The sequence below is a fragment of the Ambystoma mexicanum genome, chromosome 3p, assembly GCF_040938575.1.
Source record: "Ambystoma mexicanum isolate Mex_15411 chromosome 3p, UKY_AmexF1_1, whole genome shotgun sequence".
NCBI lineage: Eukaryota > Metazoa > Chordata > Amphibia > Caudata > Ambystomatidae > Ambystoma > Ambystoma mexicanum.
Window position 1 is genome coordinate 219224727 of NC_090925.1, and position 15504 is coordinate 219240230.

A 15504-nucleotide genomic window follows, 5' to 3' on the forward strand; every position below is an offset into this window, starting at 1 on the left:
GTGCAAGGAGGGTTCCAAGCCATTCCATGTAAAGATTGAAGATCACGGGGGAGGGGAGGGATCCTTGCATGAGATGGGTATAGTTGGTGATTTGGAGGAATCCATTTGTACAAACTGGTGGCAATTAGCAAGGTATAATTTGAACCAGCTGAGGGCAATCTTTCAGATCCCCATGCAGCGATGTAGATTGTCGGTGAGTGTCTGGCGGTCTTCTGTGTGTGTTAAATGCTGCTGAGAAGTCAAGGAGAACCAGGAGGCAAGGAAAGCCATCATCAAAGATTTTCAGGGCATCGTCGATCACCTTGATGGTAGCTGTTTCTGTGCTGCATCTGGATCTAAAGCCAGATTGGTAGGCCTGGAGGAGGTTGTTGGCTTCGATGTGTCGGAGAAGTTGTGTGGCTACTGCTTTCGCAAGGATCTTACATAGGAAGGGAAGATGGGCGATGGGGCGGTAGTTGCAGAGGTTGTCAGGGTTCTGTGTTGGTTTCTTGAGAAGCAGGTGGATTTGTCCATGGTTGTGAGGCGAGGGGAGGTGCCTTGAGTTAGGGAGCTGTTGATGATTAACAGGTAAGGGAGGAGTGCTTCAGTCGGAAGTGCCTTGAGTACAGAGGCAGGGAGGATGTCTTCCACATATGATGTGACCTTGAGGGATGCTACAATGGCAGTAAGGTCTTCCATAGTGATTGTCTTGAAATTTGTCCAGGTGGTTGTGGTTTTGTGAGATGGTATGTGCAGTGTGCTGTCAGTTGTAGCATTGGTGTCTATGTGTTGGTAGTTCACGCTGATATTATTGATGAAGAAAGAGTTGATGGCAGTGGCTTTCTTGATGGAGTGTGGTATGGGTGGTTCGGGCAGAGGGCTGATGCAGTGCTTGATGGTCTTGAATATGGCTCTGCTTTCATTGTTGCTCTTGGCTATGGTGTTTTGGTAATAGTTGGCCTTGGCAGTGGTGATCAGTCACCTCCGTGTAGCACAGAGTTCCTTGAGCAAGGCAGGGTTGGATACGCTTAAGGATTTTCACCAAGTCTTCGATTGTTGTCTGATGGTTCGTTTGTTGAAGTTGAGTTCTTGAGTGTACCAGGGTGCAGAAAGTTTAGGCTTGAGGGTGCGTTGTTTCACTTGGATATGGTGGTTGATGTTGGTTGTGAGGGTGGTGTTGATTTACTGGAGGAGCGAGATACAGTCCTCGTTGTCAGAGGTAAATCAGCCCATGTGAAGTGGAGTTTGGCTTCTGTCAGAGCCTCCACTGGGTAGTGTAAGAAAGGCATGGCATCAAAGTAAGACAGACACAAGTGATCACAGTTCAAGGGTGTTTATTAAACTGTAAAATGGGTGAGATAACAGTCTAATCTAAACCTAAATCTAAGATGGGAGCAAGCTACAACCATCAAATAATAATAATACAGTGCTAGTGGAGTCTAGTTTAATAAAAAGGGCCTTTACTAAGAAAACCTATTGCCAGTCCTTACCGCTATGCTACAAAATAGTGTGGGATAATGTTCACAAGAAAAGTAAGAAATGTTCACAAAATGATAGGTCAGGATGTTATGGCTGGGGTCTCCTTTCTCCATGTTTTTAGCATGGAACAAGGCGGGACTCTTGAGCACAGCACACTCCTGGCTTCTCTGGCACAAGCTCACAGCTCCTTTCCTCTATATCAGGGCCTTCTGTGCCCAAGTCTCTTCTCATGCAAAGTCTCTTGCTTCAGAGGGCCTGTTATGTCAAAACACAAAAGTTATTTCTGATAACCTTCACGTCGAGCGATTATTCTTCAACCATAACAACAAAACAAAAGATCCTTCTGGAACTGGATCTAATAGCGATGGCCGTGTCCTGGCCACCTGGATGATAGATCCCTGAGGACTAGTGAGACACCTTCAGGCTTCTGACAGTAGTCCTTGGGTTTCTGATGGGTCTGCTTGACTGGTGTGGTGTGGGTAATGTCAAAGGGGATTGCCAGATGGTCTGACCAGTCGAGCTGGATTGGAGAGCTGTAATGGCGGGTGGAATGGGTTTTGAGGTGGTGATTCAACATCAGCGATAAATTGGCTTGACTGGGTCCAAAGACGTGGTCTGGTTCAGTGGTTTGCGATCAATTTGAAGGCACTGGAGAACCAGCAGGTGAGGTCGAGTCAGCGTCTCAAAGTAGTTTGAAAATTTAAAATGTCAAAGGCTGCTTCTTTTGGGTCTTGCAGTGGCTCAAAATGGTGAGAGAGTGGCCAATCGGTTTGAAGAGGTAGACAGACTCCAAGGCTGCTCTGTTTGATCCATGGGTGCTGCAGGGACTCTTTCCATGATCTCAGATGAAAGGTAAGTGGTTCTTCTGCCTTTTCCAACTGGGAAGCTTGCCAGTAAACTCTCGTTGATGTGCCCTCGGCAGAGTCCTGGGTCCCAGTGTTCTATCAGCAGACAGGCTTTCCAGGAGCATGTCACGCTTGTTTCGTCCTTGGCAATCCTTTTCTTCACCCAACAGTGGAGGACTTTGGGAAAACTGATACCCCAATAAGGCTCCAGAAAATTCCTGATTGCAGATGAATCCAGATTTGATGTAATTATATAGTCTTTTTGCTACAGCAGATTAGTTCATTTCAGGCCTTCTGTAAGGGGTCAATGCTTGCTGGTGTACCAAGAGTTTTGCCGTCTGATGTTGTCTCCCAGATTGACTTGTCTTCAGTCAGTTAGCTTTGGATACAGGAAGTAAGTGTGGCCTAAACATACATTTCCACGAGTGTGGAACCCTTCTTCTGGGAACAGAACCTCTCCTAGGCTGCACTATACTTCCCCATCTCAAGTATCATGCCTGATCAAAGAGACTCCAGTACTTATCTCATTAGTGTGACTTCCCCAGTGTAGTTGCAAAGGTCTCTTTGAAGTACCTAGTTCCCGTCCTGCCCGCTGGGGGAACTGCCTGTCCTCCTTGAGAGGCGTTAAGCCTTCCCAGCGGAGAGAAAATGATTACCCTAGAGATGGACGCAGCAGTTTATTATTGGTGAAATTCTGGCCCCAGACAGTATTATTCCTAGACTCTGGCACATGCATGAATCACAAGAAACCAGTTGACAATAACAAATAAATAACATCAGGTGGGTTTTGGCAATTGTAACTGTAGCTCCTCATGGGCCACTATAACAAAGCAGGTACAGAAAATTATTGAGTCTTAGGAATGCGCTCTTTCAAAATAATTACATAAGACTGTTAAGGTTGAAAAGAAAAAAGTTGTTCTAATTCAATATTGTGAAAAAATAATTTGGTAGTTCAGTTGATATATTCACTAAGTCTTTAGAAAAAATAATGATGAAAAATGCAGATGATTACAGAATGCTATCCTTTTTGCTTCTGTAAATTGCACAAGAGACACCTGTTGTAATTCACTAATTGTCTCTGGGTTCCTTTAGGAGTTCCATATTTGCACAAAAATATTCTTGTTCATTCGTCCACGTCAGATGATTGGATTGGAGGACATCAATCACCTGAGGGTTCCTGTTGAAGTCACTGTTTTTATCTTTGCTCGAAATTGTTAGAAGTCCTTGAAAATAAGTCAAATGGTAGAGGTCCTTGAAAATTCCTTTTTTTGTCTTTGCTCGAAATGGTTAGAGGTCCTTGAAAATTCCTCAAAGGGTTAGAGAATTCCTTGACACGCGTTTCCCCACTTTCAGGTGTAAAGCTGTTCTTCAGGAGGAAGGTTGACTAGAGAGTCCTTAATTGTTGATAAAGGGAGGTTACTGTTGTTTCAAATAGCTGTAAGTATATTGCAGGTATAGCTTTGTATTTATATTTGATCAAGAATCTGCCACCAAGCCTTGACTCGTGGTTGCACAGTGTATAGGCAGATCATGGCTATTGGAGCAATGTTGTGTTGCAGCAGGCTGTTTACTTTAAGGCACATGCTACTCTGTAACTTCTATGTTGGCAGACTACACTGCAGCTGCTGGTATGTTGGTGGACAGGGTCCAGCAGCGAGATCACATGTGTGCTATGCTTTTTAGCATCTGGAAAGTGAGGTGTGGTTTGCAGGGCTCACTTTCTAGGAGAGAAAACCAGCATCATTTTGCATTAACCAAAATTTTAAAAAAAGCCTGTGATGGCACACCTGTGCAGACAGCGTTCTGCCACCCTCTCTTGACAGCCAACTTTGGAATTGGATTTTCCAAATGTTCACTTGTCTGAGGAAAATGGGCCTCTTAATCTCCTTCATCAATTTCTTAAGCCAATCCTCACACACTACTTAACTGTTTGTAGTACAACCTCTCAAACATTCCAAAAAAGGCCTGCTCTGCTGTCTTTCTACATAGTTTGTATTTGCATTGTTGTTATTTAAAGAACAGGGAGGTGTTGTCAATTTCGATGAAAAATGACTTAAAATAGCACATTCACAGATGGCGAGGAGCGGGGGCTTGTAAAATACGACAAAGGCGAGAACGAGTGGTGAGCCAGTGTAGGAGATGGTGAGCAAAGTGGGACATATACCAGGGACAAAACAAAAAACTGTTGACTTACAAAGGCAACATTAACTTGGGGAGGGGTCAAGTGCTATATGAAAAATTACATTATCACACAGCTCTAGAGGGAGTGGTGGGGTCAGGTAGTGAGGATGGGAGAGGGGTTGAGATTGCTCCTCTTTGGCCAATAGATGAAGTAAAAAGCAAACTAACGAGATCCACAGTCGGGCTGGCTTTGATTATGAAAGGCAAGAGGCTCCGATATAGAAAGAGCGGAAGTGAAAGAATGCACGGGGCATGGAACAGTGAGGTTGAGTGCAGTGGAGGAGCAGAGGGAATGGTACGGTGAAAGACAGAGACACAGCCAGCTAGCTGTTGAGGAGCAAGGCCGTAGCTAGTGTTGCAGACTGGGTGAAAGAACTTGAAAAATAAGGTGTCGTGCATGGAGAGCAATCCCGAACGAATGGTGCTGGACGGTAGAAGTAGTGGTTGATCTGTGTATGTTGTAGAGCGTTCTCTGATGTGAAAGACTGGGACTGCTTGACAACTGGTCATCAAGCAGCACACCCTGGATCTTGAGGCATCATTGCTATACAGAGGTCCACCCTGAATAATTTCCCAATTTAAAAGTGCCAGGCAGGAGAACTCTCAGTACCAACGTAGCTGGTAACATCATGCTTCTAGACCCAAGACTTGCGGTTCAGGGAGAACCGTCAAACTCTGGAGCCTTTAACCATGAGACTGACTTTAGTGATCCGGCTGTCCCACTGTCACTGGCCCTTGCCTGCTATATCTATCTAACCAAGGATTGCACTTGCACTTATTCACCTTTGGGGCCCTTCCCTGTTCTCCCCTCTCCTTGCACTTTCCGATTAAGATGCTTCCGAAATATATTTTGCTGTTACCCTTTCCTTTAAGGACTTTCCCCAAAATGTAGGAAATGTGTGCACATGTCTGCCCCTTCATCAATGCACTTCATCTTATCCTTTCAAAGGGTTCCCTTTTAATGTGAATAGCTTGTGTGGGTCTGCCTTATGGATAGTTGTGATTGTCTCAGGGCAATGGTTGTTGTGCTCAAAGATAAACAATTACAACACTCCTGTCAAGAGGGACTTTTGTCAACCATTAGATCCCTCTCTATCCCTGTCCTTTGATCCCGGTTTGGGTCTATTTGACCTAAAACATTCAACCTAATTACATTTGACCTAATCACATTTGATCACATTTATTTGACCTTTTTATCAATGTAAAATGCGGGTGGAGACCCCCCACAACACTCCTCTGCACTTCCCCTCTACATAATCTATACCCTTACCCACCCCCATGAATATACGTAATTAAATTCGACCGAAAAAAAAGTTTAAAACAATTTGATCAAATGTTTCTCAATCAATTATGCTAATACCGTAGAACTTACATTGTCTTCTGTTAATTTTTATTAACTCTACACATTTGAGTCAATTATCTCAAACCTTGCTCCGTACTCAATATTTATCTCTCAGAATCACTGCAAAGGCACATTTAGACCGGCCATCTGAAAGGCCAACATTATGTACCAATGGGGTTCTTTCTTGAAACGTGGTTCTCAAGCACTGGGTCAGCCTGCCCCTGATTCCAGAAGATTAGCTTATAGAGTGATGGCGCGCTCCTCTGCGGAATCAGTGTGCGCTCTCCCATGCAGTGCTCTTTGAGTATGGTAGTCAAGAGGAGAAGCAGGGGATAATGTTCCCTGCGCTGGGCCGGGTTTCTACTTCTCAGTCTCTAATGCAGGACATTGGCAACCCACACCCTATGACCATCAGAACACGAAGAAACGTACACTTGCCCTGAGTGAAATAAGTCTGCGCTGACCATTGTAATGGTCTCCTCTATACCAAATATATGCTTTTTACTGACACATGTCTCTAAAATAAAAAATAAAAAATAAAAATGATTTCACCCATATGTAAACGTAGTACCAACGTTCATAGTGTGTCTAAGTAACATAAACAAGTCAACTCTAACTCAGTTCACTTTTTTATGAAATTCATAATCTCTATATTGGCACTGCGTTTACATATGGGTGTCATCATTTCTTGTGCACATTAGAGACTTCTTTCAGTAATTACAAACACAATTCATATTTGTATTAAGGTGAACATTACAACTACTGAAACACATTGTTGCACAAATTACAAACATACACATGAAATAAATAGTAAATAGCACTCACAACATTAGCTTAGTGTTCAGTGTGGCCTAATTTGGCTCAGGGCAATTTTGCACTTTATTGGTTCAAGCTCGGCACCGTATATTTTGGGTCCATCCGTATATTGGCACCCCTTATTGGCCATATATTGTCAATCCATTCCACAACTGAAACTTTATGTCAGTAATGTGTGTGTGTGTGTATATAATTGAAGTCTTTAATATATAAGAGGGAGAATATACATTCTATTTACTTGACTCTAAAATGTCTTGAGACTTTTAGCTTTTTTCATAGATGAATTGTTCCCTTGGGTATTTCCTTGTCTTCCATACCATGGCCGTCATTCTGGTTGTGTAGTAGTGAAGGAGACACAGAGCCCTCTGTGGATACCTCCTCCACAGTACCCATCTTTACTAACATGGAGAATTCTTGCACATGGCTAGTGCCTGCATGGATTTACACAGGACTGTAGACTGGACAGTGTGCCCCTTTTTAGATAGCGGTCAGGCATTGCAGAAGGCGGCGGTGTTGCTATGCGATAGTGTCGTTTGCATATTTGGAGGGCGTGCATATTTTAGACTGTATTTATGTCTACTCCGCTGGTTCTTTGGGTATAAACAAGAACACTCTGCATTGCCTGTTTTTAATATCCAGCGATAATCTCCCTACTAATGCATTATTTGACTTTTTAGGCATATTATGGTGTAATTGATCCTTTTACAGATGTCAGCTTGCGTGACTGTTGAAAGCGATGCACATGCGTGATGGAAGATCCTCAGGGATGTAACTCTTTCATGTGTGTGGGTCTTGCAGCAGTTCCTTGTGATTGGTGAGCAAAGTGATGGGCGGGGCAATCCTTCCACCCAAGATAACTCGCAAATTCGGTGGTTTTTCACTCTGTGTCGGTTGGGTGCAGACTTTCCATCCATGTCTAAAATGGTTGCCGTCTCATGTATCACTTTTTAACATGCCTTGCCTGGTTGACCACATGTTCTTACTGTTTAAAAAGTATTTGGTGATTGCTTTAAGGTTTTGTTGGAACCATTGAAACTCTAACATAAAACTGAAAAGCATCTCTGTACCTAAATGCAGAGAGAGGTTCTGCTGGTAACTCTTCTCCTCTGCTTCCCCCTGCAGCTCCCATGCCCAGGAGACAGGCGAAGTGCCCGCCACACGCAAAGACAGACAGGCAGAGATCCCCACCTGGAAGGAGATGGTTTGGACCTATTCAAGAAGGCAGAAGAAGGCATGCAATGGGAATCGTTCACTGATCGCTACGTGGAGGGCGATCTTTTCAGGATCCGGGGTGGTCAGTGTGTCAATTCCTGGGGGTTGATCTGATCGAAATTCCTTGTAGGTGAGGTTGTCAGGAACTTAGGAGGGGATTCAGAATCCTGGCAGGTGACCTTTGCAAGATGTGAGGTCATCTTATCTGGGATTTTGCAGGCGTTCTTACTAGAGACTTTGGAGATGACTGCGATGAATACAACCTGCTAACTTCTGTGCCAATTTACAAAACTGTTCCCAGAGTTCTGTGTTCTTCTCTGCACTACAGAGAGCTCACACCAACACCAGGCTTGCTCTGAACAGTGATAGTGTTTCAGGGACAGTGGACAGTTGTTCAAAGTGACTCATGGACAGTGTTTATTGCAACATATGGATTGCTTGTAAAGCACACGAAAGCCACATATAACAATCACAGACCAATGCAGTAAGTAAGAAATCAGGAAGTCAATCCCAGAGAGACAGAGTTGCAGAGTAATTGCCTTTAAAGGGGGCCAACGTGCAATGCCAGTCAGAGGCTGGTTTCTCAAAGAAGAGGAGGGTTAGGGGTCTTGCAGCTCAACTTGAGTTTTCCATCCCCACCTGCCTTGATGGTTCCTCCTCAGCCTTCTGTAAAGATTTCAGGGAGCATGTTCCGCGCTGCTCCACCTTCACCAATCAGTGCCATCTTGTGTCTACCAGGACTTGTCAGTCTACTCACTATTGTCATTTGTAGTCCCCATATCTCTTTCTCTGCACACAGAGACTTGGGAGGGAACGAGCTTGTTTTCAGCCTCCATTCCCTGCAGTATAAGCTTCAGGGAGCACTTTTGCTTACAAAGCATATAACAAAGGGATTCTAATTCTTGGTTCTGACAACAAGCTGCATAATTTGGTGGCGAGTCATTTGGTAACTGACCTGCAATTTTGTCAAAGAACCCGAACATTCACGAAAAGAATGTAAAGAATTTTTTGGGAAGCGAGAAAAGCATATTTGACACACAAAATGAGAGTCCTAGGACTCATCCACATCACCGATAAGAGTCTAGAAATCAAAAGAACACGGCCTGGCACAGAATCGAGAGCCAGACGGATGCTCTTAGCCTGGAGGGGTCATTCATATGACTGCAGCTGGTTACTGGGGACCTGTGCTTAACACTCTCATGGGGGATCCATCGTGCCATATATAACTAGTTGCACACAAAGAGATGCTGACGTGCACTTTCAATTTTGTCCATCTTGTCTCGGAAGGATAGCTCAGGGGCAACGTACTCGCCTTGGAAGCAAGACGACATGGAGCAACACAGGTTCGATCCCCGGGTTCGCGCTTAGAAACCTCTGGGTATTAAGCGCCCGCCTTATAAATAACCTATAATATCATGCCATCTTGTGCACAATCCCCTGTTGTCACGTAGAGCCTGAATTGGTGCAGTAGACTGCAAGCACATACAGATAGAACAGAATCACTGCAAGAAAGGGATACAATTGACCCCATTTCACTTCTGGATCGCTTTATGTACCACCCCTTGGAAAACTGAAGATGGATGGCTGAAAAGTTTTAAATTACTCATAACCTCATTGCCATTATAAAAGGGTAAAGACCATATGCAAATCAGGCTTGCTCCCACCCCAAAAGGGACAAGCCAGCCTGACCTGCTAGTTCACATTCCTTCTGCACGAGACCACAAGCATCCCCAGGCATGTTTCAGCCTCATTTGCCATCATCAGTGAGATGTAGCTTGGGTCTCTAGGCACATGTCGTGACCCAAATCTATGGATACGTTTCCCAATCAGGGTTTTATTTGCAAATCTGAAGGTTGCTGGTTGGAAGGTTTCAAAACTCTGGCATAGTACAGCGCATCCCTCCAAACCATCAGTTTTCTGACTGCTATGACATTATGGAAGGGGAAAGACCATATGCAAATCAGTCGTGGTCCCACCCAAAAAGAGACCATCCAGCCTGAACTGCTCTGCCACATCCCTTCTGTACGAGACCTCGAGCATCCCCATTGGCCCCCATCAAACACAAATAGAAGATATGTCTTTTATGCTAGTTTAATATCTGAATCTCAGTCCCTCCTCTCTAGTTCATTCTTGCTCTTTCTTTCTCACTCTCTCTCCATCCGTCTGTCTCTCTCTCTCTCTCTCTTTCTCCAGGCATTTATTTTCTCAAAATTCCTATTTCGTAAGCTGTTTCTATCCCATGTGACCTTCAGGGCCTTTGAGCGTGTTATCAGAGTTTTAACCAGTGGCTCTCTTATCCTGGCAAACCTCATTCTGGTGGTGGTCTGACTCCTCCTACCCGCTCCTGCCCGCTGCTGCCACACCTGATCCCACCTCTGGTCTTCCTTCCTTTCTGATCCATCCTGTTCTTCTTAGATCCATTCCATTGTGGGCAGTACAGTTGTTTCTCCCTCCGACTGGATGTAGCACCCTTCCCTACACCGTACTAGTCATCTGTATCCAGGCAGGCCATGGGACAAGGCCCTCCTCTCTTTCTATTAATGAGCGTCTCCTGGGCAGGCAGAAACCTAGAGCGGGGGTAGTGGAGGGATCTGCCATGTTTATGTGTGTGGTAGCAGCAGAGGCATTGCTAGGGGGGGGCTGAGGGGGCTATAGCCTCGGGTCTTTGGGTTGTAGCCCCATATAGAAGCTCAGGTGCTACAACCAAAATGCTAGCTAGCCCCAAGTCTCGCCAGTCCCTACATTAGCTTAGCCCCTGATCTTTTCCAGTCCTAGCAACACCTCTGGGTAGCAGAGCTGGGTGCTGTATTGACCCTCCACATTACACAGGAGCTTCCTGGCCTCTGGGCACCCCCGGCCGTCGGCACACCAGTCCTCCCGTGATAATTTTGGCATTAGGATTGACCGAGACAGTTACACACCAGTTGAAATGAAAACTTCCGTCTCTCCCTAACCTGGCCTGAAGAAACATGGTGTTTCGTGCTGGATGGGCAGAGTCTTGGCATTGTATAGTAAACCGACTCAATCGGGAGGGTTGAATTTGCCAAACATAAGACATCCAAGTTTGCCAGGGTTTCCCCGAAACAGACATCTTCTTGTGCACAAGGATGGATGCTCAGTGTCCATGTTATAAGCTCCAAGATCACAGCAGCTGTGACTTTGAAAGAGAAGATACACCATTACATTGAACTATCTAGCCCCTGCCAGCAGCTGTGATCTTCATGCCATTTCCCTGCCAGGTGCGAAGGAGGCCACGCCTATCTACCGGCTTAAGTACTCCCGATACATTTCATTCTGTTTCTCTGTATAACTGTATTTATAGTGTGTATTTGTTTTCAGAATAAAGAACTTCTGTTATTCCCAAGACAGAAACCTCTCTCGCTTTAATCTTCTGTGCTAGCGCTGTTCACCAGGCCAGAAGGCCATTGGGTTTGTGGAAACTCTTGGGAAGGATCTTGGGCACAGAGTATAACATTCACTTATTGGAGCCCCCCTAGCCGCAGGCTCTCATAGAAGATGGATTTACCCAGAGAATGCTTAGAAGGCTGGCCTGAAAGCCCTGGGATAATGTGATGGTTGGGGCAGTTACCGGTTCAGGCATGAGTGCACCATGAAAGCAGGGGCCACTGGCTGCACTACCACTGTTTGTTGACTTTGTTATTTATTTATTAATTTCATGTTTTATTGTATTTACTTATTTTATTTTGCTCAGCACTTTCCACCCCGCCGCCCCTCTCTTGCACTTACACCCCTTCCCTCTCCCCTGCACTTGCTCGTTCTCAATGTCACGGGGCCTAGTAAGATCGTTGTTTTTGTTCTCCCTTGTTCCCCTGCCTTGCCTCGTGGCGCTCTGAAACACTTGTGTACGAGCGCAATAAAAATTAAATATCAATGTCAATAGGGGGGCTGGTGGCAGGGTACCCTGAACACATCCGCTCTGTCATCCTATGAGCCAAAGGCAAATGAAAGGTTATTTCCCAGGCTACCCTAATGGGGGGCTGGATTCCACTCTCCCTTCCCTATTCCTCTTCCCCAATGTGGTTCCCCACCGTAACAGCCAATCCCGGGCTAGGTCCCTTCCAAATGTTTTGGCCTGGCAGTCACAGAGTAGATCCCTGGGGAGTTGCATAGTGCGCCTGAAAAACAGTGTGTGGTAATTCCCACGCGCCCCACACGGCAAGGGGTTGCCTGAACCAAGGTCGAGCCCATCGCAGAACGTGCTTCCACTATCAGGGTCGGACTGGGGCATACAATTGTCTCGGGCACCAACGAAAAAGTGGCCCACAGTTGCAAATGGGAATTCATTACTTTTGGGATGCTGCTCAAGGGGAAGGATATTGATACAATGTGATGCAAATTGTACATTTTAAAGAATATTTTTTCAGCAACACTGGTCAGAACTTCTAGCCGCATAGTGAAGTAATTCATCAAACTGGCCCACAATGGTCATAAAAGTGGCCCAATTTGACCCCAAAAAACTGGCCCACCGAAACATTTTGTGTTTTTGGTTCGGCCATGGGCCTATTGGCTTATATGCCAGTCCGAGCCTGTCCACTATTGCTAACCTTCCCCATTAAGGCACTAGAGGCCATTTTTCCGAGGCCAGCATGCCATGCCACACACTGCCTACTATTACACATGCACCCCTAGTAACACAATCCTTCTCCCTCTAACTTAACTCCTCCCAACTACCCAATGTGTTTGCTTTGTGCGCCCCTTTCTTAGTCCAGAAGTTATCACACTGTAAGACCATTAGGGTGGTGTTGACACATTATACATTTTAATAACATAACATAACATGTACTCATGTATCTAGTGGTATTCGGAAACACATGGCACCCGAATCACGGGTGTCTTCAGCATGACACATCATGGCACCCATTTCATTTACATGTTGGAACAGCGGCACTTGCATGCGTCGAGTTTCTTCATCCACTTATATAATTATTTAGTTTATGAGTTTTACACTGCGATGGATTAAAACATCTTCAACTAAGCAGTAGCTCGGGTGTAAATGCAGGGAGCACCAGGGCCACCATGCTTGGAGTAATCGCTGGGCATTCAGTGCTCTTCTGCAGGATGTCTATCTGTCTTCTTCTTGCTGATGGATTCTATCCATCAGCTGTGATTTTGGGTACCGAGGCTTGAGCCTCCTTACTCCATCTTCTCGGGTTGAGTGTGTAGTTGTGCGTGAGGATTCTTCTTGGTCTGTGTGGACTTGTCACAGTAAGGCTGGCTTCTGGAGGATGTTCCAGAGTGTGGACCTTATATGCTCAGGGCATTTTCCCAAAGTGCATGCACCACTTTTAGAAGATTCTGCGAGGCCCACATTGTGCTTCTGGTTCACTGCAAGGGGAGAAACACTCTTGTGAAGCCATTAGAGATGAGACAATGGGCCTCATTATGAGTGTGGTGGGTAAAACAGGCGGTACTTGCACCAGCTGTTTTAGCCACTCGTGTTATACAGCCTATGGGGTATTTGCCACTTTCAGTAAAGACCACACCAGACCTGGAAGCACACATTTGAAAAAATTCCCCATAAGTGTAAAAACGATTTTTTTCTGCATGAAGGTAATGACAGTCTGTGTAATATTGGGCACCCCATGCCCACCCTATCACCCCTTTCCAATGTAATGTACAAAAGTGTTAGACTTGATACTTTTGTGTACTGTCAAAATGTGCACCTGACTCGCTAGACGCAGCCCGCCCCCCTCTCATCCCTGCCACCTGGTACAGCTGTACCCCTCCTCAGTGCCCCTCTGTACCCTACCCCCTCCTGTATAACTGTTCTGCTGTTACCTCTGAAAGGTGCTCTGTTATGTATCTGTATTGTTGTACACCTCTGTATAGCGCTCCGTTGCTTCTCAAAGCCAGGTCTGTGCTCAATAAATACCATAATAATGATATGACCTGTGATTGTACACAATTCATTTTCATCCTCAAAATGAGGAGGGAATGGATTTTAAAAAACGTGTACAAAATAATTGCCTTACTTTGGTGACTGACAGTGGTCAAAGAGGTGGGAGTGGGCGGGGTCTCTCCAGATAGTGGATAATGGACATGGAGGAAGTATACGGGAGATCCCCAGAACATACCAACGGGGTCCCTACAATACGGTAGCGGGCAGTCGCAGGAGCAACCTCCGTATACTCCCTGGGCCAGGAAGGGGAAAAGAGGGAGACAAACAGAATCCCTTGAAGATACCCCTTATTATAAGGTTAAGCCTCTAAAGAGAGCCCTTCCAGCTCCTTAGCTAGACCCAAACACCTAGCATTGCTAATGCAGCCTTCCCATTCAAGGGAGACAAGGTGCAGGCAAGCAGGGAAATGAATAACCTGATATAGGTCCATACATGAATCAGCTGTGTAATATGAGGCTGATTCTGACCCGAGTTATAATTTATTATTTCAATGTTTAGAATTATCTGTCAAATAAAAGCATTAGAGGAGCCATGTCATTATTACAAACAATATAACAAAAATGGATCAAAACATTGAAATGATTAAATATAAAAATTAACGTCAAATGACACAATTAATCAATGTATGCAAGTATATCAGGTAATAGGTAGCCTCATGATTAAGGATGACTGATGATTTTAAAACATTTTCTTTATTAGAGTTTCAACAGTTTAATAAGAGATTAAAAGTCGGTGCTCTGATGTGTCTTGTGGAAATGGGGCACCCCAGATATCGACGCCTTCGCTCACAGTTATCTTTAAAAAAAAACATGTCTCTTCAGTTGACTAATTGTTTTGAAATAAAATGGGTTCTCAACAATATAAGATCTTATCCCAAGCTATGTTTATGTTTATATATATTAGACAGAGAATTCTGACAAAGACAGGCAGGAACATTAGAGGATCAATGGCATTATTAAAAACAATATAACAGAAATGGATCTAAACATTAAAATAATAAAGCATAACTCTTAGTAAGAATCAATCTCTTATTACACAATTTATCAATTAAAGTAATTCATTGTATTTTATATATGCTTTTATTGGGTTTTTCTTTTAGAACAAAGGTTCATTTAAATCCCCCTGATGAAGCGGCGGTGAGTGAAGAAACACGTGTTGGGCTAGTACTAGCAACATACCATATGAATTTGTTAAATAAAGTTCTGATAGAAATGAACAGACCGTGAGTGAAGAACATACTTTGGAATAGCCCAGGCAGGAGCATATTTGGAGAACATTCGTCACATTTTGATAGGTTGCTAAAGGGCTGTAATTTTCAAATATCATTGCATAAATGGATAAAACCTTTTCTTGGCCAATCGGCTTCAGACCCCCGCTGTCCAAGCTCTGGTTCTTTCCAGATTGGCCGGCTTCAATGTTATGTGTTTTGGGTAAGTGAGAGTGGGTGAGGAGGATGCGCTATACAGTGCACACTGGTTGCCGATGTGCAGAGACCAGGGAGAATGAAAGCAGGAGATTGGCTGCTGAAAAGAAGGATTTTTGAATGTGCTCTGAAAGTGTAGGCAGGAAGTTATTCTCCAAGGGAGAGGCTGCGTCTTTTCAGGGAATGGGGCCCCACAGCCTTTAACATCTGCTCTCTCAGGTAGAACATGCAATTTCCTTTGTCAGGGGGAGCTGAATTTTTTAGGGGGGGGGGTAAGAGTGGGGTACCATAGAATGTATTCAGAACT

The 15504-nt window shown here is 44.6% G+C and overlaps 1 protein-coding gene across 1 annotated transcript in view; it reads left to right on the plus strand.

The window, feature by feature from the left end:
* LOC138580281 (von Willebrand factor A domain-containing protein 1-like) overlaps positions 1 to 11217 on the plus strand; it is a 241110-nt gene extending 229893 nt beyond the window's left edge. Inside the window, exon 6 of the mRNA XM_069650694.1 lies at positions 7765 to 11217. Within this exon, the coding sequence (XP_069506795.1) occupies positions 7765 to 7898 (134 nt within the window). The 3' untranslated portion in view covers positions 7899 to 11217. The remainder of the gene's footprint in view (positions 1 to 7764) is intronic.
* The last annotated feature ends 4287 nt before the right edge of the window (positions 11218 to 15504 follow it).